The sequence below is a fragment of the Psammomys obesus genome, unplaced genomic scaffold, assembly GCF_907164565.1.
Source record: "Psammomys obesus unplaced genomic scaffold, mPsaObe1.curated_primary_1811, whole genome shotgun sequence".
NCBI lineage: Eukaryota > Metazoa > Chordata > Mammalia > Rodentia > Muridae > Psammomys > Psammomys obesus.
The window spans coordinates 3439852-3466677 of NW_026586173.1; the positions used below are offsets into that span (position 1 = coordinate 3439852).

General features: G+C 46.1%; 1 protein-coding gene across 1 annotated transcript in view; it reads left to right on the forward strand.

Moving 5' to 3' along the window:
- Kcnj5 (potassium inwardly rectifying channel subfamily J member 5) overlaps positions 1–25545 on the forward strand; it is a 30606-nt gene extending 5061 nt beyond the window's left edge. Inside the window, exons 2-3 of the mRNA XM_055601446.1 lie at positions 17429–18367; positions 22308–25545. Coding sequence (XP_055457421.1) covers positions 17431–18367; positions 22308–22630 — 1260 coding nt within the window. The 5' untranslated portion in view covers positions 17429–17430 and the 3' untranslated portion in view covers positions 22631–25545. The remainder of the gene's footprint in view (positions 1–17428; positions 18368–22307) is intronic.
- Positions 25546–26826: the final 1281 nt, after the last annotated feature.

Genomic DNA, 26826 nt, shown 5'->3' on the forward strand with positions numbered 1-26826 from the left:
TGTATGTATGTATGTATGTATGTATGTATGTATGTATGTATGTATGTATGTGTGTGCGTGTTGTTGATGAGAGTCCATTGTGTGAAAGCATCACAGTTTATCTAGCTGCATGCCCATTAAAGGCGTCTGAGTTGGTTGGAACTGTTATTCACAATGCTTCTATTAATATTGATGAACTAGCCCCATGTAAACGTAAGTTTTTATTTTGCCACAATCAATGCCCAGAAATGCAACCTCTGGGTAATATAGTGGTGATATGTTTACTTAATTTTGCTTTTAAAAGTCAAGGAGATTATAAATAGTGGTTAAGAACTCGAATTGCTCTATGGGTGGAATGGAATTTGGTTCCCAGCACCCACCTAGGGTAGCTCACAGCCACCTGCAACTCATGTGCATGCGTGTGCACACACACAAACACACACACAGATTAATAACAAAATAAATATTTTTTTAAGTTAAACTGTTTTCCATGGTGACACTACCATTTTACATTCCTGGTCTAGCTTCCCTGCATCCTTGCCAACATTTGCTGTTGCCTCTGCATTTTAGCCTTTCTGACAGATGCATTTGATGGCCTACAGTGGTTTGTTTGCATTTTTCCCGTGGATAATGGGCTAGCATCTTCCAGCGTGATCTTATAGGCTTTCTCCTTATTCCATGTAATATCTTTGGCCTGTTTTCTAATTTGTCTCTGTTGTCTCTGTTCAGTTTGGGGAGTTCTTTATATACGGTGTGTATTAGTCCTTTGTCAAAATATACACTCTGAAAGCACTTCTACTCTGTAATCTGTCCTCTCCGCTCCTTAAGAAAGTCTTTTTCCAAAGCAGATTTTTTTTCCATTCAGATGAACATTGTCAGTTTTGTGTTTTATGGATTGCACTTTTGATGTCAATTGTAAGAACTCTGCCCAGCTGCCCTGGGTCCTGGAGCATTTTGCAGGTGCTCTTTTTCTACACTTACAACTAAGATCCATTTTGATTGTTGTTTTTTTTTTTTTTAATAAAGCTAGAGACTTTGATTCATTCTTTTCTCCCATGGATCTCAGATTGCCCCTTCCCCAGTTGTTGATGTTCCCCCCCACACACACCTCATTTAATTTCTTTCGTACTTTTTTTGAAAATGAGTTGAGCCAAGAATGTTGAGCATCATTGTGAAGGTCATTTTGGGGGTTCTGATCTATGTGTGTCTTCTAATACCACATTGGTTTTCACTGTAGCTGTGTAGGAAGTCTTGAAACTGGGTGGGCTGTTCCCTCCTGCTTTATTCTTGTTCTTTCCCAACGTTATTTTATCTGTACTAAACTGTTTGTCTTTCTCATAGATCTTAGCACAATCTTATTTATATGTAAAAGAAAGCATTTGGGGTGAACTTCCTGTCAGTTTGGGGAAAGCCCTCATTTCTATCACATTTGTTCTTTTAATCCATGGACTTGGCATACGCAACATTCGTTTAGCTCTCCTTTATTCCTTCCACCATTCTGTAGTCACCAGCAGTTCTTTTTCCCCTCTGCCAGAGCTAATTGACCCTTGGAATCACTTGATTTCTCAGTTCACTTCCTGGAAAATGGGTCAGACAACACCTACCTTGATATGGCATGGAAAAGACTGAAGAAAATGGTGGATAGCAAGAGTCTTACAGAAAGTCCTCAATGACACTTGACCCCTGTGCAGATATTCTTGGAGTTTCCACCTTGTTTCATTTCCATCCTTCAATCCTTAGCCTGTGTCTCCAGTCCTCTACCTTCTATTTTTCTCCTATTCTTACTGCCTGTCCCTTTTGCATTCATTTTTCTAAGACATGTATAGCCTCCCTGTTTTATAGGATCCTTTCCCTTGTTTTCTTGAGATTTTGAGGTTGTCTTTTGGGCTGGCCAGCCTGGGTTTAAACTTAGAATGGCAGCTTGGTGCTTTGCTGTAGCTCTGTGCCTGTGTGTTTCCCCAACTAGACAACGGGAAAGTACTACTGACCCCGTGTCCTTTCTGAAGTGGCTAAGTGACTAGTACATACAAAGCATTCAGAATTAGTGTATGGTAGCTTCCTGTACCCAGTAGGTCTCTGCTGTAATTCTGGGGACCATACCTACTGGACCCTGGATCTCGGGTTCTTTCCCACTCCTGGCCCATTTTCTGCCTTTCACACCCCATACTTTTCACCTTTACGTATTCACCTCATCTGTTTTCTTGCTGTTGTCCTCTCTTCTGTGTGATACTCTCTAATCATTCCTGAAAACTGGCTCCAGCCCAGGAAATCTGGCCCCTGGGAAATAAGCGTTTTTTAAATTTTGACTTAATTATTAATCCTTTTTATTATTTAATACAGAATTCATACAGTGTGGGGTTACAAAGAAGAAATGTATTAGAATTACATTATATGCTTTCACAGAGATGTCAGGCTTAAAAAGAAAAAAAAATTAGACAGATACAAATGTGGGGGAAATGTAAAATGAATTAATTTGATTTCCATGCCCTTTTACTTATGATTTTTCATGCATCTTCTGCAGGGGGCTGGGGGGGGTAGTGTGCCTGTGGACTCTGCAAGCACACGACAGCCAAGTATCAAAGTGAATTGATGTGAGGAGCTGTGGGCATCCCTCCACCGCTCTCCAGGGTGAGCTGTAAAATATTCTGCTTTCAGAAAGCTGGCAGTCTCTCCACAGGGGGGTACTCAAATAGTTTTTTAACTCATTCTTTTTGTTTTGTATTTACCTGAAGATCTGAAGTCCCTAAGCAGAGTGCTATCTCTCTCTCCTCCAGTCATCACAGACCAGAAGACTGTTTCCCCAGAAAGCTTACAAACACTATTTAAATCTCCTCTCTGCCTTTTATTTTAAAAAATCTTAATCACAAACTCTTAGGATTTTTGTTTCTTCAAAGATGAGATAGCCAGAGGGATTTGTCTAATTAGGCCCTTATTTCTCTCCAGACCCCAGAAGCTGATGCAGGAGTCTTTATGACTTCCTTAGGCAGGCAATGGGGAATAACAAGGATGCTATCTAAGCCAGCAGCCACCTTCACCTGGGCAGCTTGAGGCTCCAAAGACCCCAGGTTCACCTTCTGGTGCTCCTGTGGAGCCGCCTGGCCCTTTTGTTGGGCAGCTAGAAGTCAGGGCCACCTGTGAGGCTTGCTGTGAAATCATCTGGTGTCCCTGTTACACCCTCAGTGTTTCTGGTGATGGCTTACCAGGAATGAGGGGCATACTGTGCTCTCCCAGGTACCTCCACTCCGCAACTCTAAAATGGGACTAACGTTATCAGAGTCTCATGAGCCAGTGAAGGAGCTTTTTAAGGACCCAATAAAACTGCAGAAGTCATTGCTATCCCGTAGCATTATGGCTGCACAGTAGTTGTGTCAGTATCGCCTCACACCACACCTGCCCTTAACTCATACCAGCTCAAGTGAAGGGGCCAGATATTGCACTGGAATTTGGCAGGATAGGATTTTCTGATAAGAGGGCAAATGGTTCTGCAGCATGATGACTCCCATGGGCACTTTTGATTTTTTTTTTCTTTAATAGGGAAAGACCTATTTAATAGTGGGGTGGGGACCTATTGAAGAGCATGTGATCCAGGGAACAGGGGTAGCCAGGAAAGGCAGGATTATAATTCAGAACTGAGATCACTGGACACTGATGGACAAGCAGAAGCTTGGGGCAGTGTGGGCTCTGGAGTCAGGCTAGGGCCAGCTCATGCTGGGCTCTGCTTCTTCTTGTTCTGTGGCCTTGGACAAGTTTCCCTGCACACTCTGAAGCCCAGTCTCTATCTGTGCAGTGGGTACATAATATTTACTACACAGTGTTGTTACATTAACAAAGTAAAGCCCCCAGTTCAGAGTTGTCAGCACACACACACCACATCACTTACGGGGCTTTTCTGCAAAGAAGTCAGAACAACGTGTTGCAAGAGAAACACTGAACACATGCCTAAATAAGCCTAGAAGAGTCTGAAGCCATGGGGCCCCCAGCACAGACACCTGTTTCTGAGGCTATTGCTCTTGACTTGGTATATGAGACCAAATGAGGCACAGGTTCCTGGCTGCAACGACTTCAGACCTCTGCCTTCCTCCCCAGCTTGACCCAACATTAATCTGACCTGTGCCGAAGGGCCATTTTCAGGCCCTGTGAGAAGCAGAGGCAGCTAGAGGCAGGCTAGGGTTATCCTGAGCAGAGGAGACAGATCCCCGGGGACCACGTCTGAGCAAGGCTGATGGAGAGAAGCCCTCCCCAAGCCCAGGCTTCTGCTCACAGCCCCCTTTTGTGGAGCTCTTCTCATCGCTCACCCCAGCAACCTCAGAGTGCTGTGCAGACACAGTCCTGTCTGCAGTGATGACATGTCCATTCTGACACCATCTATTTCTAGAGTCACATTGTTCCTGGCTCTACACTCCGCTGAGCGCCCCTTGCCCTGCTCCTGGAGCATGGTCTATGCTCATCACTCCCCGCTAAAGCCACGGGCGATCTTATCACTATGGCTCTGGGAGAGCCTCTGTCTAGGGCCTTCTGCGTAGAGCAGAGGTAAAAGAATCATACATTTTCCAAGCCCGTGTGAGCCCCTGGGAAGCAGCACCAGCCTGAGTGTAAGTCCTGCACTCAGCTCCCTTTATGTACCAGAGCTCCACACTCCTGCTATGCTACCATGACTGACTGCTGGGGACCGGCTTCTATCGCATCTCAGACAGAAAGAAGGTGATGGAGAGGTCTCCTGCTCTACTCTCTTGTCCTTAAAGCTTCCCTGAAGGACTTGCATTGGCAGTCAGAACTCTCTTCCCGTTGAGAATCTCACCACCACCATTAGTAAATGCAGGGCCATGGCCCTTTGCACACTGCTCTCTGCAGCCCTCTAGAAGGGTTGCTGGCTGGTGATAAAAAGGTGCACTCTGCGGGGTTCAGGGAACCCTAGCAAGCCAACTGCATGAGAAGAGACTGGGAGGACAAGGCTATAGGGAGTAGACAGGGTTGGTGGGAACAAAGGTGACAGCCCTTGACCTTGCTATGGTTGGGGACTGTGCTGACATTGAAGTTCCTACCTTCTGCCCTGAAGACTGACTGCCAGGGCTTGTGGCTTTAAGAAGACAAAAGCTTAGAGGAAATGTGCGGCATTATCTGGACCCTTAGTACATGACTCAAAGTACAGTGTACCTCTTCCTGCCCTTTCCCACTCAGTAGCCCAGAAACGGAACCTTTTTTGTTTGTTTGATTTTAATATTGAGATAGAGTCTCTTTAGCCTAGCCTGGTCAGGAACTTGCTGTGTAGCCAAGGCTGCTCTCACCCTTGTGATCCTCCTGCTTTAGCCACCCCAGTGCTGGGATTACAGCCATGTGCCACCCTGCCCAGCTTCATCTTCAAATCTTTTCATTTCCAGATTTTCTAGAAGAATAATGCAGTAGATCCACAATATCAGTGCCACACTGTGCTGTGGTGACAGCGCACAGTCGTTCCAGAAGGCACTGCACAGAGCTTGCTACAGTCCCCACTGTGCCTTCTTATGTCCCCTAATCCATCTGTTTGGATGATTGCTTTTCCTAAACTAAAGAGAATGAAGTATTTCAAGTCTGTTTAAAAAAAAAATTGTCTGATGCAAACCACGCTTAGAGGCACGTACTTATAATCCCAAGATTCCAGAGGTGGAGACAGGAGGAGCAGAAGTTCAAAATCATCCTTGGCTTGAGGCCAGTCTGGGATAATAAGAACCCATATCCAAAAATAAAATAAAATAAAAGTGAAATGAGGTGTGAGACAACATTACATCTGAATTGAAACATGGGAAAGGCCGCTCTCTGCAGAAGACTGAGAAGTATCCATTCAGAGCGAACCCAGCACATCAGTTACTAACTGGCCTCTCATATCCATCTTTGTGGGAGGCAGAGTTTAGTGCTCATCATGGGTTCTGTTTGGTGCCAGCATACACGGTGCACTCAGCAGAGTGTTAAGGAACAGTGAAGCTTTTGCCTCGGCTCCTGGCAGAAGCAGGCTCCCTCAGATGAAGAGCACCCCTGGGGTGGGTGTTAAGGATGGAACCAGTGGCTGCCACCCACAGTCTTCTTGGTAGGGTCCGAGGTCCAAGCAGATACTTCTCAGAGGCAAAGGAAGGCAGGGTTAGTGATTCTGCCAGAAGAGTTGATGCTCCATAGACCATAGGGGCTCTCAGTCTCCTTGGAACAATGAGAGACACATGGGAGCAGGGGTCGCTGACCTATGGCTCATGGGGTATATCAGGAGGGAAGTGAGAGGACAAAGTGAGAAGACAGCTCCAGAGAAAGCAGAGAAGCATCCATGCTGCTGACGGCCTGGGAAACACAGCAGTCAATCTTAATTTAATTGGCTTCCTGGCATGGATCAGGTGTCTGCCATTCTGGCTGCAAGCTGGGTCAGGTTTCTTGAAGCCGTGAAAGCACTGAGCAACTTGGTCAGACTCTGAGGGCTGATGGGGAGCAGCCTGCACTCAGAGCATGTGACATCAGGAGGAACCTAGCCCCACCATTCAGACACTGCAGCCTAAAGCAAGCTATTAAATGACTGTGGTTTTGTGATTTGCAAAAGCAATCTATTAAAAGAGACTTCCTAGATGTGTGTGAGGTGACATAGACACACAGCACAGAGACTGACTTGGCACTGGATACCTGAACCATTATTCCTCCTTGGACCCCTGTCCTCATGCCAAGCTTCCGCTGCCCTATTCCCCTGGCTGGCACCCACTGCATTACAGTTCTGCTGACCCTCCCTCCCCTACCTAGCCACACCCAGTTAAGAACTGTGCCTTGAATTTCATAGCATTCTCTATGGAGCCAACCTTCCATAGAAGGCTGGCCATTGTGTTCTTTGCCGTGGCACGAACTGGTTGAAAGCAGGGAATAGACCTGTAGTCTTCTCTCACTTGCCTGCTAGAGACTCCTGAAACCAGAGCTGGTTGCCCTGTGCACTCAGGGTGTGGGCAGCCCTATTGCCCAGGAAGGTACCAAGGGCCATGGGCAATGACGTCGCTGGGAGACCTTGGGGGAAACGCAGATTCAGGGAACCCCAGACTCAGTAAGTCACAGCCTGCATTTCAATAATAGCTCCATGAGTGGAAGGCATGACAAAGCTGGTATGGTGAACTTCCAGCTTCCTCTGCCTCCAGGGCCCAGCAAAACACAAGTGTTCAGTGGGAATTCCTTAACTGCTTGGCTGGCTGGATAAAGCTGTCTCATTCCCCTGAGCTTTCACATTTAGTGCCTTATGCACTATGACCTAGGTGTACCAACCAGGAATTCATAAATAGATCCCACCTAAGTTGATAGACCAAATAGCTACAGCATGATAAGGCTTCTCGGCTAATTCCCTGTTAGGTTTTTAAAGATTTCTTTCTGCTGGTCTCTGTGCCATTAAGTTGCAGAGTGCTCTAAAATGGGTTTCGTTTTAAGAAGGATAATTTTGAAAAGCTGGAGAATCAAGATTGGACCCTTGGGGAAAAGCCAGCTCTTCAGTGTGGTTTTCACACAGGCTCTATGGGGAGGGGAACATAGACTGGCCCCTCCTTAAAGAAGAGACCCAAAAGGTGAGGCGATGGGGCCTTGTACGTTATTGAATTACACCAGCCCACCCCCATACAGAACCCAGAGCCCTACTATTTCCTTTGTTCCCAGGACAGTACCTCTGTCTCCCCTCCCCAGCCATCCCGTGGCACCTGGCAGCCTAGCTATAATTTCTATGCCCAGCTCTGAAACTCCATAAGTCTCTGGTGCTTTTCTCCTGACAGCTGGGGGGCCTCCAGTGGACCAGAGGGCAGATAAAAAAGGTGAGAGGAAAACTTGTGTTTTGTCCCCATGGGCATGCTGTCCTAGACTGCCTGCTGGGAAAGTGTCAAAAACCTGAGTTTCTCACATTCTACAAGGCCAGACTGAAAGCTTCGGGTCTCAGGCTCCTGGGTTCTCACTGCTTTCTGAAGCTTTGGGTTTTAGGGCCCCCAAATGGCCTGCCAGAGATCACATTCTAATGCCCACCTGCACTGACAGAGCTGCCCTCCCAACAAGGCTTTCTTGGCCCCTGCTGCACATGGGGACTGCTCTCTCCCCAAAGCATCTCTACATTTTGCTGCTGCAGGTTCCCGGGAAGGGGCAGCATCCCAGGAGGAGGAAGCAAGCAAGCCATAACAGGCTCTGAAGGCCAGCCTCAGAGGAACTAACTGCACACAGCTTTTACAACAGCTCTGCCTGGGTAGACTAGCAAAGAGAAAGTATTCTTACACAATTCTCCAGACACTGTGCCTTGGGGAGATGAGGTGAGGGGTTCCTAACTATGGCGAGGAAAGTGGAGGAATCCGAATCTACAAACAGTTTACTTGCCAGCACAGCCCTGTGTGTGTGTGTGTTTAGGGGTGAGGATTACAAAATAATGATCACACCATTCACCCTTGGTGAGATTTTGAAGCTCCTGTTTTACTCTTTTGTAAATAACAAAGACAAAAATCTCCCTAGCAATGGAGGAGATGGAGCCATGGGCTCATGAGGCTCGCATCCTTGGTCTTAGGACTCATTTGGCTCACTCTTCCTGCTCCTGGGGATGTGAGACACTAGTCCTTGCAGGACTATGCCTGCCTTGCAGCCATCACTTGTCTGTTCCCAGAGCAGCCACTTTACTTGCTATGTAGACCCTTCCATCTTTAAAGAAAAGAAACTTCCTGACTCCTGCTTCAGGAAAGCTAAGTCCCTCATAATAGGGCTATAATTATGCCAGGTTGACATCACCTTTGAACTGTATCAGCCATGGGAGCATAGTCCCCAAGTCCTGGGATTTCGGGGAGTGTGTATAGGAATAGGGATTTGGGGAGCATCTTAGAATTTTGCCAGATTAAATATGCCTTCCCTGTGCAGGATATAAAGATCATTTATAGTGTCTTTAATGCTCCCTGCTAATCAAAAATTACATGAGAGGATCAAGGCAGTTCAGGCACCAACCAGCTTGGAGCATTTTTGTGTTTTAATGCTGCAGTGCAGTAGTTATGGGGGAATTGGGGGTTTCCTTTGGTGGATCCTTAGTCTTGTTAATGAAGGAGTTTAAAAATAGACACATAAGGAAGCTTTAAAACCATTTTATTAGAGTTTGAAAGAAAACCTATAGGCCAGACAAGCTGAAGAGATGATAAGAGGAAGTGAGATAGCCATGTGATTTAAGTAGGGTTCAAAAAAGCAGGCAGGTACAGCAATGGCAATTAAGAGCAGCTCTGTGATGGAAATGAGAAAAGCTTTAGGGTACCAATAGAGTCAGGGAATGTATACTTGGGATTTTGGCTGGTATACAACAACAACAACAAAAAATTCTATGAAACCAGGCTTGGTGGCACACACCTTAAATCCCACCAACTCAGGAGGCAGAGGTAGGTGGATCTCTGAGTTTGTAGCTTGGCTACAAAGCGAATTCCAGGACAGTCAGGGTGGTTATACAGAGAAACCCTGTGTCAATCAAAACAAATGAGGGAGAGGGAAGGAAAAGTTATTATCACTATTTAGTGAGAACTCAGAAAAGTGGGCAGGCTTAGTGCACATGGGCATGGCAGAATCCTTTTTTTAAAAAAAAGTATTTTATTTTATTTTATTTTATTTTATTTTATGTTATGTTATTTTTGTGTATGGGTATTTTGCCTACATGTATGTCTGTGTACCATGTTCAGGCAAGGATCACCGAGGTCAGAAGAGAGCACTGGATTCCTTGGAGCTGGAGTTAGAGCCAGTTGTTAGTTGCCATGTGGGTACTGGGAATCGGACCTGGGTCCTCTGCAATGCTGAGTCACCTCTCCAGCCCCATGGCAAAAAGTCATCAGCAGCTGCATTGTAGTATAAGTACATTCTTCCAATTAGAGGTAATTGTCCCGCCTGTCGCCTTAGGAAGCCTTCAGGAAATCAAATCAGCTTTTCTGTGGGATATTCTCTGCCGCCCTGTGTCTGCTTCTCCTTCGGGTTATCCAGGCTGACGGGGCTGAGTGTGCTGCAGAATCTCTGTCAGTAGTGAGTGCATGAGAACCGGCCTTCTCAGGAGACAGCTTCAGTGAGATAGCTCATTTAATTGGGGGGAACAAAGGCTATTTAAACCTTTGGGGAGTGGGTGGAGGCTTTCAGGGTGAGTTTATGTCATTGGCTGAGGCTGAGGTGCTGGGAATGTTTTATTTGAATGAAGAGGAATTCTTGCCAGATGTGACCTGATGAGGAGAGAGGAAATTTAACCTGTAAACTGGCCACCACATGACCACATCAAGGTTGGCAGAGGTGGGCACTGTAAAGCTATGCGCAGGGCCAGGGCAGGGAGGTGGCAGTCTTATGGCTGCCGATCTCAGGATGATATTTCTGGGTTTGGACATGTCTCTACCCCACTCTTCCTCCAGACTGGCTCCCCCATGCACAGCTCCCCGGCCACACCTATCCCCCACCCACAGTCTCCTGACTAGTGACTAACAGGCCTGGCTAGATTAACTCTTTTCTTGTTCCTGATAATTAATTTTTTTCTCATATACTAAATTTTGATCATATTCTTTCACCTGCCCCAACTCCTTCCAGATTTTACATACCTGTCTACCTACCCAACTTCATATTATTTTTCTCTCTGATTTTTCCCTATCAGGGATCATTGAAAACAGTTTTTTTGTCAGGGATGGAACTTTGACTACTTCCCTTCTCACTGCTGTGATTTTTGTATGGTTTGAACCTATACAGGCCTTATGAGTGCTACCATATTCTCTGTGAGTTCATGTATGTATTTTTTCTGTTGTGCCTGGAAAATGCTGTTTCCTTGGAATCATCCACCACCCCTGGCTCTTATAATCTTTCTCCTTCTCTTCCACATAGGTCCTTAATCCTTGCTGGTGGCAGCAGTGAGAGGTGGAGGGATGTGGGTGGGGCAGGAGGGATGATATTGATAAAGACATCTCATTAAGACTGAGTTCTACAAAGTCTTTCATTCTTTGGGTGTTATCCAGCTGTGGGTCTCTGTGTTAATTTCAATATACCGCAAGAAGTTTCTCTAATGAGAGCGAACAATGCAGTGATCTATGAGTACAGCAATATGTTATTAGGAGCCACTTTATTGCTATGTTTCTTGAGCAAAATAATAGTAGGTTTTTCTCATAGGCTAATGGTCTAGCTGGTCTCAGGATTTTGGCCTCTTTTGCAGTGTAAAGTATGGGTTCCTGTTATAGAGTGGGTATTAAATCCAATTTTTAAGAAGTGGTTTGTTGCTCCCATAACATTTGTGCTGCTAGTGCCTGTCTTGCAGGTCTCTGTTGTAGGTCTCTGTTGTAAGTATAATCTATTACAGCTTATAACTGAGTGATACAGATTGAATACTTCTCTCCTCTGCTAGCATGCAAAGAACCTTCCAGCAACATGAACTCCAGTGAGTAGGGTTGAAGCTTCTAGTTGGACACCAGCTGGATCTCTTCATGTTTGACCTAAGTGTTGTAGTCAGTAACAGGCCTTGCCATAAGGTTATGGAATGTAACCAATCACTTGTGGTGTTTTGGAAGGGAAATCTATGGGACCCTTTTGGTTAGGTACTTATCATTAACTTTTTTCCTTTGTTTATTTTTTATTTTTTCATTTTGAGACAGGCTCTCTCTCTATAGCCATGGCTGTTCTAGAACTCAATGTGTAGACCAGGCTGTCTGAGAACTCACAAAGCTGTTTGCTTCTGCCTTTGTCTCCCAAGTGCAGGAATTCCAGGCATTGCTACCATGCTCAGCTTCAGCATTAACTCTTTTTTAATTTATTTTTATTTTTAAAAATATTTTTAACATTAACTCTTCAAGGAGGAGATAATAGTTATGTAATATTCTAATCTTTACTGCACACATGGACTACAGATCATTTTTTAAACTAGAAGAAAGTTATGGTCCATTAATAGGCCTCAGTAAAGCTGTGACACAGCCACTCTTTCATCTGATATTTTAAAGGTTAAATTGGAGCAGAGCTGATGCTTTCCTTACCACCACCAGTAGTCTCCAATTGTGTCAAACCCTATAAGCACACACACACACACACACACACACACACACACACACACACACACCTAGCACACTCATCAGATTTATCCAGAATCGTACCCAGATATCTCAATAGGCACATGGTATGTCTTCCTCTACACTTCTTCCTCTAATGTCCTCTATCACATGTCCCAAAGCTCAAGGCAATCATATAGTAATTTACCACATGTTAGAGAACAAAATGAGAAATACAGGAAGATGTTTATGATTCCTATTTTCATAGTTGGGAAACTAAGTCTAAAATAAGACTCCCAGTCCAGTGCTCGGTCCAGGAAGCCCCTCCATGTCTGAGTATTGCTCTTATTAGACTGCTACACAGAGACTCCTGGGTTTCTAGCATCCTAGGCCACTTCATGGTCCAGATGCTTTTGCACTGTGCCGGGTATCTGGTGGGATCCTTTGCCACCAGGGTCTATTTAATGAATGTCAGTTTCACTCTTGTACCATCTCAAATACAACTCCGTTGATTTGGCCTCTTTTGAGTCTCTCCACTTGTGTTTTATATCAAAGGGAATATCCCTCTTTGCTGGGCTTGAAGCTGGCTCTGTGGAGACCTTTTATCATGTTCTAGTAATTCTGCCCATCCAAAGGCACAGGGGGTCGCCAAAAGACAAGAGCGGTAGCAGGGTGACCAGGTAGAATAGGATTCACTCAAGTTGGAGCCTTAAAGAGAACAGCACGCCTCTAGCAGGCTTTGCCTTTGTTTCTACCTCTCTGCTACACACAGCTCTGTACACACTGTGGGTTCAAAGAATCAGGGCTAAAATGTGAAGTACCAGCAGGCTGGGCCTGTGTTTACCTTCTTCACTGCTTTATGTCTAGTTCCCAGGGGTTGAGCTGTAGCAGTTCCTCAATTAACACTCACTGAATTAATTGAATTGATCCTAGAACCTGCTATTGTCCCTAAAAAATCTGTTTGAGTTGATTGGCACACACGCATGGGAGGCCGGGATTTTCCAGGATGAGGGTGCACTCATCTTTTAAAGAAATCTGTGCGGTGATGGCTCCATGATCGAGCAGCTTAATGCCCACACTGCAAATGCCACAGAAAATTCAGGTACTTGAATTTCAGATGTTTCTTCTCTCAGTGTGCTTAAAATTTGGGATAATTGAACATTGCATTACAATTAAATTCAAGGAAGGAGAGGTTATAAATATATACAGTTAAAGTCACACAGCTTAACCACAGAGACACAGACTAAAGAAAATGCACCACGAGGTAATTTTGCAGAGCTTGTTTTTACAAATTAAGGTGGCCAAGTGCAGGCTGTATTACTAGGTGACGTGGTCTTAGGGGACCAGCAATGTATATGCAGTCTGCTGTTGATTATAGTACTATTATGTGGCACAGGACTGCATTTTACTTATATTTGTTTCCTTTTTAGGGTTTTCCATAATTGCCTCCAGGCAAGGGGGCCAGAAAATAGTCGCTGAGATACATAGCATAGGAAACTGAGGCAGATAAAACTGTTTTTCAATGGCCCACAGAGCAAGTATGTGCATATTGAGCTCAAATCCAAGTCCTATACCCTCGGTAGCTGTGATCAAACACCAGATGGGAGGCAACTTAAAGGAGGAAATGTTTGCTTGGGCTCAAGGCTTGATGGTGTAGCCCATTAAGCAGAGAAGGCATGGCCGCAGGCACAGCTGGAAGGAATGGCAGCTTGTGACAGATTGTTCACATCTGGGCAGATGGAGAATCAGGAAAAGGCTTAGTTTGCTTTCGCCGTTCCCTTTTTAATCCAATCTGGGACTCCAGCCCATGGGTTACTGCTGTCCCCAGTGAGGGTGAGTCTTCCCTCTTCAGGTTTACCTCTCTAAAAACACCCTCACAGATAAGTCCAAAGTTGGGCCTCATTCATGACCTACGGGTTTACTTAACCCAACCAAGATGACTATATAACTTAGCAGACTCTGGGTGCCACAAGGAATCTTTTAGGTATATATACATGGCTCGTAAATCAGAATTATGCAGCCTTCCCCGAGAGCAAACCTTTTTCAGATTTGGGAGGAGGTGTCCTAGAAAATATCATCTTGCTGCTAATACATCACAGGGCCCTGTCCTACAAGAAGGCATGAAGTGTTTTTAAAAATAGGAAGGAAACAGTACAGAAAATCAGCGTTGCTGAGGGCAGAACACACTGTCCCAAGTGCCCTGCTCACAACTCCTTCTCAGGGCCCTGCCTTACCCCTGACCAGCATGTGTGGCTGCGAGAGCTCACTACAGCTCTTTGGTTGGAGCACAGTGTGGGCTATCACAGCTGGGTCCCCAGGAGCACAGGGGCTCTGGGGTCACCAGCATACTTTACCAGCTCTAGGAATCCCTGGTCAGATTTTTGGTAGAGACTCAACCAGTGGGCAAAACAAAATCCTATGTAGGACTCCGTAAAGATGGTCCAAACATTTCCCTTCTTGTTTCATTTATCTTTGTAACTGCCACATTTGTGAGCAGGGAGCAGGTGGCTGCATGCAGAGTAGGAAATGGCCAGTGGATGTCTGAGACAGATGGCCCTTGGAAGGAATGACTCTTCAATACGACGTTTTAAAGGTTACCTTGAAATTGCTGTAGCCACCCCAGGTAGCAAAGGAAAAGATGCGCTAGACTCACAGGATTTCTCAAGATGGCCAAAAAATACCTTGGTTGGACAATGGGACAGTTTGTTCACTGGTCTATGTCACTGTTATTTTGCTCTTGTCCTCACTCATCTCTATAGCCCTGTGACCTCTTCCAAAAGAATTTACATAAGACATAGAGAATAGAGTTGGAAGGACAGGGTTTATTACAGAGCAACATGGGACACCCTCAAGAGGCGAGAATGAATGATGACCAAAGATAATATGGTACCAATTTATGTTTTAGACGGACCACACTATTTCCAGTGGCTCTGAAATAGACAGCTATCTAGTTTTGTATATTTTGCTTTGATAAAATACTCTGAGCAAAAGTAACTTGTGGGAGGAAAGGGTTTATTTGGCTTATAAAATGGCAGATCATCCTCTATCATTAAGGGAAATCAGTACAGGATCTTGGGACAGGAACTTGAAGCAAAAGGATACTGATTGCTGGCTCACTCTCTGGCCTGCCCCCTGGCTCATGTTCATCTAACTTTCTTATACAGCTCAGACCCACACGCGTAGGAATAGGTCTGCCCACAGTGGGCTATGCTCTTCCATATCAATCATCAGCCAAGACAACCTCTTACAGACATAGCCAAACAATCTAATGTAGGCCATGTCTCAGTGGAGACTCTGTCCTCAGCTGGCTCTAGAATGTGTCAAGTTGAAAGCCAAAGATAAGGACAACCACTTTCCCAAGGAGTATTTTCCTGTCTAGATGATTGATGGGCTAATTTTGACTGACTCTTAAAGGAGCTGGCATTGGTATGTATAGAATGCATGCTGCTAGTCCTGGAACCAGTTTTAAGTTGTTATAAATAAATGTGTTCAGGGAATTCAGTATGTCTCATTAAAAAACCAAATTTGACTAGGTTCTTTTTTACCTCTGACTAATAACTGGAGTCCTATAGTTCCTGACCTAGGTTTTACAAGATGTTGATTATAAAGAAGGGGTCTAGCCCTCAAGTCCACCATGCCTGCTAATTTCTAGTCAGCTACCTTACAATCTATACCACACTCACTAGAATAGTTCCCAGGAGTTCCCTAAAGTCCTCAAACCCATGTTAGGGAACTTCCCACAAGGGACTACCCTCAAGCAGATTCCAAAGAGAGACATACCAAACCCCAGGGTGAATAATCCACGGTGTGTGCCTGGATTCAAGACTGCAAGAGACAAATTTTACTTAACAGGGTCACAGAGCTGTCAAGACACTTTGTTTCCCAGTCAGCGCAACAAAGAAAATGAAGGCCTGGGAGAATTATACCCCAGGGAAAGGGTATTCTTGTGAAACCCAGGAAAGCTTGTTTATGAAGAATTCCCTGTGGTGTCATAAGCCAGGATCATAGCTCAAAGAAAATTCTTAAAGTAGCAGTCCGTTATCCGGCGCTTGAACCACAGAACGCCACCATGTCTTTAGGATTGAGCCTCTGGGCTAGAGCAAGATAAAGCCAGGTTCCAAACCTAAATTGGCCACATGCTGCTTTGAGCATCATTTCCTCTACTGAAAAAAAAAGGGGGGCAGATAAGTTCAGCAAGATGGCATACCCCAGCCATACCAGCACCGGCAGCCTCACGGAGAAGACATGTGTTTGAGGCCAGCTTCCCAACCAGCTGAGACTCTGTCTCAAAAATAAAGTATAAACAAACAAAAACTTTAAAAACAATAAAATAAAATGGACAAAATGTAACTATCTAGTCACTTGTGGTAGGATTAAACAAGAAAACGGAGCTACATTTCTTAGCTCAATTCCTGCCCATGAATAAGCTCTTTTCAGTAATAGGGGATCACAATCTTTCCTATCTTTATCAGAGTCTCTCAATGCGTTTTAAGTTTGAGGAGAATCTCAGGAAGGAAATAGAATATTCCAAGTCCCCATGTGTCCCTTTGAAGTGTGGCATGCCCTCTAAAAGCAGTCCTTTGGAAAGCCTTGAGGTACGAATATCCCATCCATCTCAATCTCTCAGGACTAACTGGATCAGATTTTTCAAGGGTGCATCTACACAGTGGTTTGTCATTTTAATAAGTTATCAGACGGCCAGGCTCCCCACTCAGACAGCCAGAGTGACCTCACTCAGTGAACCAGACACATGCTGCCTTTTCCTTTCTGTCAGCTGCTAAAAGGATACCAGAGAAAAAAGGGGAGATGGGGCTCTAAAGGACAGCACAGGCTTGGGGCCAGGTAAGTAGGAATCCAACATCAGCCTTCAGACACTCTTAAGGTCACCTCTCTGCTTTCTTACCCATCCTTCCATTCCTCATACAGTAGCGCTTTTGAACCATAGTGTATATCAGGTGGTCTACTCTGGGTGTTCGGAATGTAGCAAGAAACAAATTGACACAGAATCCTGCACTTGAGGACCTTGTATCTTAACAAACTATTAGAAATCCTCATGAGGGGATGGAGAAATCTCTCACCGGTTGAGAGCGCTTGTTCTTGCAGAGGGCCTGGGTTCAATTCCTAGCACCCATATGGCAGCTCACAACTGTCTGTAACTCCATTCCCAGGAGATCTGAAACCTTTCCCGGCTCCATAGGCACCAGGCATGTACACACTGTTCATACATATGCAGGCAAAACATGCCTACAGAATATTTAAAAGTAAATCTTTAAAAAAAAAAAACTAAAAAGTAAATGCACACGGTTTATAGTGGGGATTGCAATCTCTAACTCCAGAAGGTTGTTGTGTTAATTAGAAATGGCAATCCCGTGAGAGTCCCCAGAAGGGAATAGCTTCCAGTTCCAAGTCTGTACTATTCAGAACAGGGTACTTCACTAATGATAGTGTCCTTTTAATTCCCTGTATCCCAGCTATGGCCGGTGATTCTAGGAATGCCATGAACCAGGACATGGAGATAGGAGTCACTCCCCGGGATCACAAGAAGATTCCCAAACAGGCACGGGATTACATCCCCGTAGCCACAGACCGCACTCGCCTGCTGGCAGAAGGCAAGAAGCCGCGCCAGCGCTACATGGAGAAGAGCGGCAAGTGCAACGTGCACCACGGCAACGTTCAGGAAACCTACCGCTACCTAAGTGACCTCTTCACCACCCTGGTGGACCTCAAGTGGCGCTTCAACCTCCTGGTCTTCACCCTGGTCTACACCATCACATGGCTGTTCTTTGGCTTCATCTGGTGGCTCATTGCTTACATCCGAGGTGATCTGGACCATGTAGGCGACCAAGAGTGGATCCCTTGTGTTGAAAACCTCAGTGGCTTTGTGTCTGCTTTCCTGTTCTCCATCGAGACAGAAACAACCATTGGGTATGGCTTCAGAGTCATCACTGAGAAGTGTCCAGAGGGGATCGTACTCCTTCTGGTGCAGGCCATCCTGGGCTCTATTGTTAATGCCTTCATGGTGGGCTGCATGTTTGTAAAGATCAGCCAGCCAAAGAAGAGAGCAGAGACCCTCATGTTTTCCAACAACGCCGTCATCTCCATGAGGGATGAGAAGCTGTGCCTCATGTTCCGGGTAGGGGACCTCCGAAACTCCCACATAGTGGAAGCCTCCATCCGTGCCAAGCTTATCAAGTCCCGGCAGACCAAAGAAGGGGAATTCATACCCTTGAACCAGACAGACATTAATGTGGGCTTTGACACTGGTGATGACCGTCTCTTCCTGGTGTCCCCGCTCATCATCTCCCATGAGATCAATGAGAAGAGCCCTTTCTGGGAGATGTCTCGGGCTCAGCTGGAACAGGAGGAGTTTGAAGTTGTGGTCATCCTAGAAGGAATGGTAGAAGCAACAGGTAAGACATTTCACCCTCCTCAGCCACCTGATCCAAGTCCTACTCCCTGGAGCTTAGGCCACTGTGGCTCTGGAATGTACAAGTTTGTATCTAAGAATGTCAAGTTGACAGTGAGGACATCCTGTTCCATCCCTAATATGACCCATGGGGCATTTACCCAGATAGGGCACTAGCAATAGCTAACATGGGGTGGACTCACTAGCTTCTGGACCTGGTTCTAGACTTCAAACATTTATTAAACACTGGGGCCCTCCCATACTCCATAAGGGAGAAGTCATAGTTAGGAAACAGAAGCCCAGATGTGAGCAAGCAGCGCCAAGCCAGGAGTAGCCCAGTACCAGCCCTCACTTCCAACAGGTCAAGGTGCTTCCTCTCCTAAGACATGAATGGGCTGACTGAGAGATGGTATCTTAGAGTGAGATTTCATGGCTCTATAGATTAGTGGTTTTCAACCTCCCTAACGCTGTGACCCTTAAATATGGTTAAATATGGTTTCTCATGTGGTGGTGACACCCCCCCAACCATAAAATCATTTTGTGGCTACCTCATAGTTCATAATTCTGCTGCTTTCATGAATTGTAATATCTGGAATGCAGGACATATAACACGAGGCCCCTCCGAGGATCAGGTTGAGAACCACTGGCATACAGGTTGTGGGCCTCATCATTAGGAAAGGATGCTGTCGCTTTCGGTTGCTATGATAAAATACTCTAATCTAAAACAACTTGGAGGAAAAGTTTCATTCATCTTATAGGTCACAGTCCATCCCTGAGGGAACTCAGGTCAGGAACTTCAGCAGAAGGGAACCTGAAGCAGGAACCATGAAGAAACCCTGCTCACTGGCTTGCTCCCTCTTGCATTCTCAACTTGCTTTCTTATAGAGCACAGGTCCATCTGCCTTGGGTACAGTGGGGAGGATCATTGCACAAAACAATTTCCCTCTTTCCCACACCTTGTTTATAAATAAACAAACTTTATTTATTTATTTATTTATTTATTTATTTACTTACTTACTTATTTACTTATTTACTTATTTATTTTGAGGACCTATGCTCCATATCTGGGAGAGGTGCTCTCCCAGCTGTTTTCTCTCAGAAATGACCTGGCCTTCAGCTTTCCTCCCGCCATGACAGCTCTCTCTGAGGTGACCCAGGGAGTCCAAACAATAAGAGGGCCTGAACCCTAGTTGAGAGCCACAGGCACCACCCTCATTGTTGGACCTTCTGATTCTTGAGAAGGAAAGCCAACCAGCCAAATTCTGTATCTGTTTTTCATCACCTTCCTTCTCTTTGATTCACTTTCTAGACCGGGAAGAAAACGCAAAGCCTAGTGATGACTTGTTCAAAACTCACCCATACTCAGCGTAACACATCTTCTTCAAAACCTTGCAAATAGCATTTATGTGCTTTTCATCCCCTTTTACAGATAGAGATGCTGGACCTCAAAAGGGGCAGGCAGACATTAAGTGTTCATACTCTAGCTTTTTCTACACATCACACTGGTCCCTAAGATGTCAGAGGCTTGTTAAAGGTCGCCAGGCATACCTGTCAGCCCTTGGGAATCTGATCTGGCAGGGGACTCAGACAGGACCTCTACGAGCCTTCCCATTTCCAAGTCAGAGTCAGGCAGAATGATGGCAGGCCCTAGGGACTGTGCCAAAGTCTGCCTGGCCATCTGCTGGGGGGCCGGAGCCTAGCATATGGTGGCAGCTGGAGGAGCCCCTGGGGCTGAGTACAGTCAGGAAGCAGGATGCTGATTCGAGTACATCGGGACTCTAGGGTCACTGTGTCCTTGGTAACAGGGTCGGAGTAGAACACAGGATCTCTTTCGAGGGAAGTAGCTGCTCTCTGAGTAGTGAAGGAGGGAGCAGCCAGAAACAGTCTGATCCATCCCTGGCCATGCCTTACTGCCACCAGCTGTACCACAGGAGTGTACCCACATGCCACCCAGTAGAGAGAGTGGATACAGATCCTGTTTGCCCATTCTTCCTCCTACATTTCCCCGGAAGTCCTGTGCTGACATAATCTGTGATAGGTAATCCCTGGTCTCTCTGGAAGTAGGAGGGAGACTGAAACCACCACCTACTCACAAATGACATGAGTTTCATTGTCATGCTCATGGAACCCAGCCGACTCATGAATGCAGGCCTAGTTTGAGCAGCATAGCTCTACCATACCTTTCCTATGTGAGTCTGGCCAAGTCGCTTGACTTCTCTACAAATGAAGAGAATCAGTTTCATGTGCAGGTGGGAAGACTGAAGGAGCAAATAGAGTGCCACAGGGCAGACACAGAGCTGATATGTGCATTGAAAGGTAACACTTGCAAGCAGACAGGGTCTCTGGCCACAGGATAGCCAGTGTCATTTCCCTAGAGGACAAACAGGAAGAACAATGTGGAGAGTCCCAAGGGACTCTGCAGGCACTCTTATGGGAGTCTGGTACCAGGGTCTATTCAGAGTCTCTGAGAGCCTGCAGGCACTGGGTCTGAGGCCGGACAGGTCAGCATCCAGCTTGGCTGTTTTCTATCTCCATGGGCATGGGTATACAACTGTTAGGCCTGAATGGGGCAAGCATCTCCCTGAGAGCAAAGAGTGGGCTATAAGACCACCATGTCTGGGATGCTTTGTGGAACCCAGGGACATGAATGGAAAGCAGCTTTTGGCCTCACTCTGGTTTGTATGGCTCCTCTCCCAGAAAAGGCTTCATTGAGAACTGGAGAGGCCTAGGTGGGCAATGGAGAAGGCCTAGAGTGGGAACTAGAGAGGGCTCTCCTTCAGAGCCCCCAAACCACAAGCTAGTCCTTCTCCTTCCTTGGACATAAGATTAAATAAAAATTTGCTTTTCTGTGACCCAAAGCACAGAGGCTTCCTCATCCATAAACAAAACAGCCCTCCCTCTCTGGAGAGAAAGCAACACCTAAAAATAACACAGCCGCGGCAGAGCTGCATAAAAAGGGACTAGGGACATTGGGACATCCTCAAATCCAGACGCCAGGCTGGGTTTTTAGTTTGCTCCCCTTCCTGGGCATGTGTGCATGTTTGTGTGTGGAGACATGCCCATGTATGCTAGTATGTATGTGTCCAGGTGTATGCAAGATTCTGTTTTTTATGTCTACCCAAAACTATTCCCCTGTGTTCTGAATACCTGCCAGCTTCTCTCTGCTTCCTCACGCTGAAGTTATCTTGTTCAAACCCATTTCCTGCCTACTTTCTAGTCTCAGCCTTCTAATCCTAAATGCTGCCTTCAAAAGTTATGTCCTTGTCTCCAACTATTTTATTTCCCCCCTTTAGCACCTAGAAAGGTATTCCAAAATCTTGCATGTTCATTTGTCATTTCCATGACAAGGACCATCTCATATTCAGCCTTAGCTTCCAGGTCCCTGGCACAAAGTGGAACTTCAAGGGATGCTTGAAAAATGATAAGAGGAATGGAAGATTGGATAGATGGATGATTGAAGGAATGGATGGTGTCTTAAGTTACTTTTCTATTGCTGTGAAGGAACACCATGACCAAGGCAACTTATAAAAGAAAGCATTTAGTTGGGGGCTTGCTTATAGTGTCTACAGAATTAGTCCATTTCCATCATGGCAGGGAGCATGGTAGCAGGCAGGCATTAGGCAGGCATAGTGCTAGAGCATAACAACTAGGAACATAACACTCAAATATGAGCCCATGAGGGTCATTCTCACTGAAGCCACCACAGAGAGATAGACGGATACATGATTTAATGGCTGAAGATCGCTTTGGTTGAGTGGATGGATGGCCAGATAATGAATGAATAGTTACATGAACGAATGGATGATGGAACAAATGAATAGAAGACTGGAGAGATGAATGAGTAGGTGGGTGGATGGATGGATGGATGGATGGATGGATGGATGGATGGATGGATGGAGCAATGAACGGTTGCTTCTTAATGCATGTGGCTTTTGTTTTCCCAGGCATGACTTGCCAAGCACGAAGCTCTTACATGGATACAGAGGTGCTCTGGGGTCACCGATTCACACCTGTGCTCACCTTGGAAAAGGGCTTCTATGAGGTTGACTACAACACTTTCCATGACACCTATGAGACCAACACACCCAGCTGCTGTGCCAAGGAGTTGGCGGAAATGAAGCGGAATGGTCGGCTCCTCCAGTACCTTCCCAGCCCTCCCTTGCTTGGGGGTTGTGCTGAGGCTGGGAAAGATGCTGAGGCTGAGCAGGATGAAGAGGATGAACCCAATGGACTGAATGTGTCCCGGGCAACCAGGGGCTCAATGTGAACACTGTGCTTTACCCAGAGCCCCTTCTTGCCAGACACCAAGGAGCCTGAGAGGCCAGAGAGGCCAATTAGTTGAGCAAGCTTTCTGAGGCCCCAGGAGCATGAGAGCTCTACAGAGAGGAACAGGGTATTGAGGCCTCCCATTTCCTCTTCCTCGGGGTCTCAGAGCGAGCAGCCTTGTCTAGGCCTCTGAGAGCATTAGCTAAGGCTGACACCAGGGTAGGGTTCCCAATGAGAGTTCTAGTAGCATCAGTCTTTTCTCTCTGACTATTGGCACCTGCTCACTTTTCTCCCTGATTCTCAATCTTCTCTAGGGCCTGACAGCACCACCCCTGAGGCCTTCAGACTGAAGGGAGGGCAATTTTGTTCATGGATATTCAGGCCTCCAGCTGGGGATGAGTTCACAGAGGCCCTGCAGGGACAATGCCTTTTAATCTGAGGCCAAAACCCACTGATTAATAACTTCTTTGCAAGGCCCCTTGTTCACCTCTGGTTACTACCTTGTGTGTGTTTTTCTCTTCTGTGTTAAGCACACATTACGGCTTACAGGGTAATTGATTTAATTAGAGTGACCCTGGGACACTGAGTACCTAGGAGCACACACAATGTTATCCTCACAACTGCTTGGCAATCCTAGACATACTGTGCCCTGTGCTTCAAAGGAGAACCCCAGCAGTTGTACATTTTATAGGCTTTTTTTTTTTTGTAGGACTCTTTGGCCCAAGAACTTCAGAGAACCTGTACTGTGGTCCTGGGGAAACATGAATTTCAGAGAGCCAGGTGAACTAATTGGTACAAACACAAGGAGGGCAGAGGAAAGGGAAGCAAGCATAACTTTAAAATAAACATCCGGAGCCTAGTGTTTGAGGCATGCCTGTAATCCTAGCATTTGGCAGGCTAAGGCAGAATTGCAAATTTGAAGCCAGCGCAGGCTATAGAGCCCTGTCTCAAAAAGGCAAGAGACAAACTAACAAACAAGAACACATCTGCCCCAGGTGTTGCATGGGGGACCCTTGGAGAAAAGCGGGATATGAAACAGAAGGGGCATCTTCACTGCCAGCCAAGGGTAGACCAAAGTCTTAGGCTTGTACTGAGATGCCTCTGGCCTCCCTCCTGCAGAACATCTCCAACACAGTGGTGGGATCTAGAGGCCAGGCTTGGAAACAGAAGGATGGGGGTTGGTGGGATAACCAGGGAAAGAAGAGTCAGAATAGAAGGGCCTTGAGTTCGACAGCCTCGGAGACCATTCTCTTCCAGTTTGTAAGACTGATGGTCAGATCAGTGGAGCGTTATGTTGAAAATGATAAGCTGTCCTGGTCTTGGGAATATGTTGGCACATTCTCCAACACCTCTATGCCCATGATCAGAGCTTTCAACCAGCCTTTGAAAACAGAAGCACTTTTCTACCAGGCCCTGTAGAACTTGCCTTGGGATCTACAGGGAGGCAAGAGGCCAGGGTAGCCTAGGGAACAGCTTCTGGACCTCAGCACTGGGTTCTCTCAGACTGGGTTCCCAGGTCCCTGGGCTGCTGAGAAGGACATGGCTGGGGATGGGGAGTTGCATTTGTGAGCTGCCCACAAAGAGAAAAGTTTGTAGTTGGCAACTGGACTGAATCTTCAGAGATGATCTAGGCCAGTGGTTCTTAATCTTCTTAATGCTGTGAACCTTTTTACAATTCCTCATGTTATGCTGACCCCAACCATAAAATTATGCTTGTTGCTACTTCATAACTATAATTCTTGCTAATGTTATGAATTGTAATGCAAATATCTGGTATGCAGGATGTCTGATAGGAGACTCCTGTGAAAGGGTTGTTGGACTCCCAAAGGAGTCTCAACCTACAGACCCACAGGCTAAGAACCACTGGTCTAAACAGAGGTGTATTTGTGTGTGTGTGTGTGTGTGTGTGTGTGTGTGTGTAGTATGTGCATGTCCGTGAGTGTGGTGTGTGTGTATGTGAGGGTGGGTGAATGGGTGAGGGGATGGGTGGGAATGGTGTGTGTGTGTGTGTTGTGCATGCTAAATGTAGTGTTTGTGTGTATGTGTGTTATATGATGAATGTGGTGTTTGTATATTTGTGTATGTGTGTGGTGTGGGTATGTATGTGGTGTGTATATGATTTGTGTGTGTGTGTGTGCTGTATGTGGGGGGGGGGCTCCCACAGTGATAAGGAGCAGGCTATGGTCTCAAGCATCCTTTTATATGGTGATGCGAGTCTAGCAGGGAATGGGAAGTGAGTGGCTTCATCCCCACTCAGGATACCAAATCAGAAGGTCCACAGCACCCAGTAGATAAGCTGTAGTCAGGAGTCCAAGGAGGGAGCCTGCTGCTGAGACTATGGGCAACAGTCTGTCACAAGACACAGGCCATGCAGTAGCTGTCACAAGAGACAGGCTTTCAGCCTGGCTTTCTGGATCTCAGGCTTGCACGCACAGGCAGGACCAGTTCTACTCCTTGTCAGGCCATGAGTCCTGCCTTGGTCAGAACTAGCTAGTGCCCACAGGTGAGGACCCATAGTGAGGCCAGTTGGTAAGGATAACAAGTAGCAGAGAATGATGGTCTAACGGTGAAACAGTGGTCTGACTGCTGCTTCACACTTGCCTTATTTGTGTTTCTGAAACATCCCCCAATGGTCCAGGAGAGACCAGCGATCTGTGTGAGTCCGGGCCACCGGTGTGTCAATCAGAAGCTGTGGAAGCTCTCAGAGAGGTAGATATACTCCTAAAGATCCCCTCATACCAGAGTGATATGTAAGATAATAACCCCATTCAGCTTTCTATCATGGTGACCTAAATATGAGCGGACTGCCCTTCATGTCCCAAGGACATCTCCATCTCAATGAAGAATTGGTGTCACTAAAGTTTAGAAAAATTCCTCAAATCATTCTCTGGAAGTTCTTGACCAATAAATTTAAAACATGGGTTTATTACTAAATGCCTGATGTTGGCCAATGACTCAATGGGTCGTGGCTTCTACATATAAACATGTTAGTCAGAGTCCTTATTGTATGACTCTGAGCTCATTCCATCCCTCTTGGCCCACAAAGAACTGAGGCAGGATGGAAGAAGAGGTCAACAGTAATTCCCAGAGATCTCTGCATCTTGAGTATGAGAAATCTGACTTCCTTCCTGACTTCCTGCCTTAACTACCATGTCCTTCCTCTCTGGAAGAAAAAAAAAAAATCCTTGTTCCATGTTCTGGTAGAAATTCCCCCAATGTGAAGGAGAAAAGTTCTTGCCAGTTCTCCTCCAACGTCCTCAACCAATCTGACACCTGCTACGCTCTGCTAACATGACCACAAGGTCCTGGTCTCAGGCCTCTCTGCTTCAGATATGGCTCCCACTGGCTTCCTCCATAGTCAAGGAGCCCACAAGCCAATTCTCTTGGTTACTTTGAGATCCTGGCTGAAGCAATTAATGATGATGGAGAAGAGGCCCTCTCTGCCAGGGGAACATGTCCCTGCTTGTTATCTATAGCCACTGGGAACCTTCATTCACACCTCTCAGCCCATGGCCTGCCTTCCAGCTGGCCCAGGCTCTGTGACTCCTGTAGAGTGAGAACACAGAGCAGAAACTTTATCCATGACAAAAAGCAAGGGTTACACATGGACTCCTGAGACATCTCGGCACCTATCATGTGTGGGGCAGTGGCTAGACACGCCTCCTGGATTCTTGGACTTGATTCTCCCGACACTGGGCACTGCGGAGGAGGTATCTGGAGCTCTTTGTTACCACGGATGAGAGAGGCAGGGCACTCTGATGCAAACACAGTAGGGCCATCATCCTGCACAAACACCCTTAGGGATCCGCTCCTCAGGCTGCAGGCACAGACGGAGCTCTGACAGCAGGACTGGCAGAGTCCCATGCTGTGCGGTAGAGGACATTCCCCCTTTCTTGTAGCAGGAAAATTAGAAAACACCTCTCTGATTCCCAGAGAACAAATGAGCCATGGAAAAAGGGATTTCATGGGAAAAGAATGGCTCTCTGGAGGGGCTGCTTACCCTCTGGCCTTGGGTTCTCTAACAGTATCCTAAACTGCTCTGTCAGATGGCCCTCCGGAGTGCATGACTTCAATCTCATGAAAAAGAACATTGTTACGCTGCTAAAACTTCATCCTCACAAAACAGCTTGAGCTTCTCTTTCTCATTGAAAATAGGGAACTCCTGAGCTCCCATTCAGGTGCATTCCCAGTTGGGGC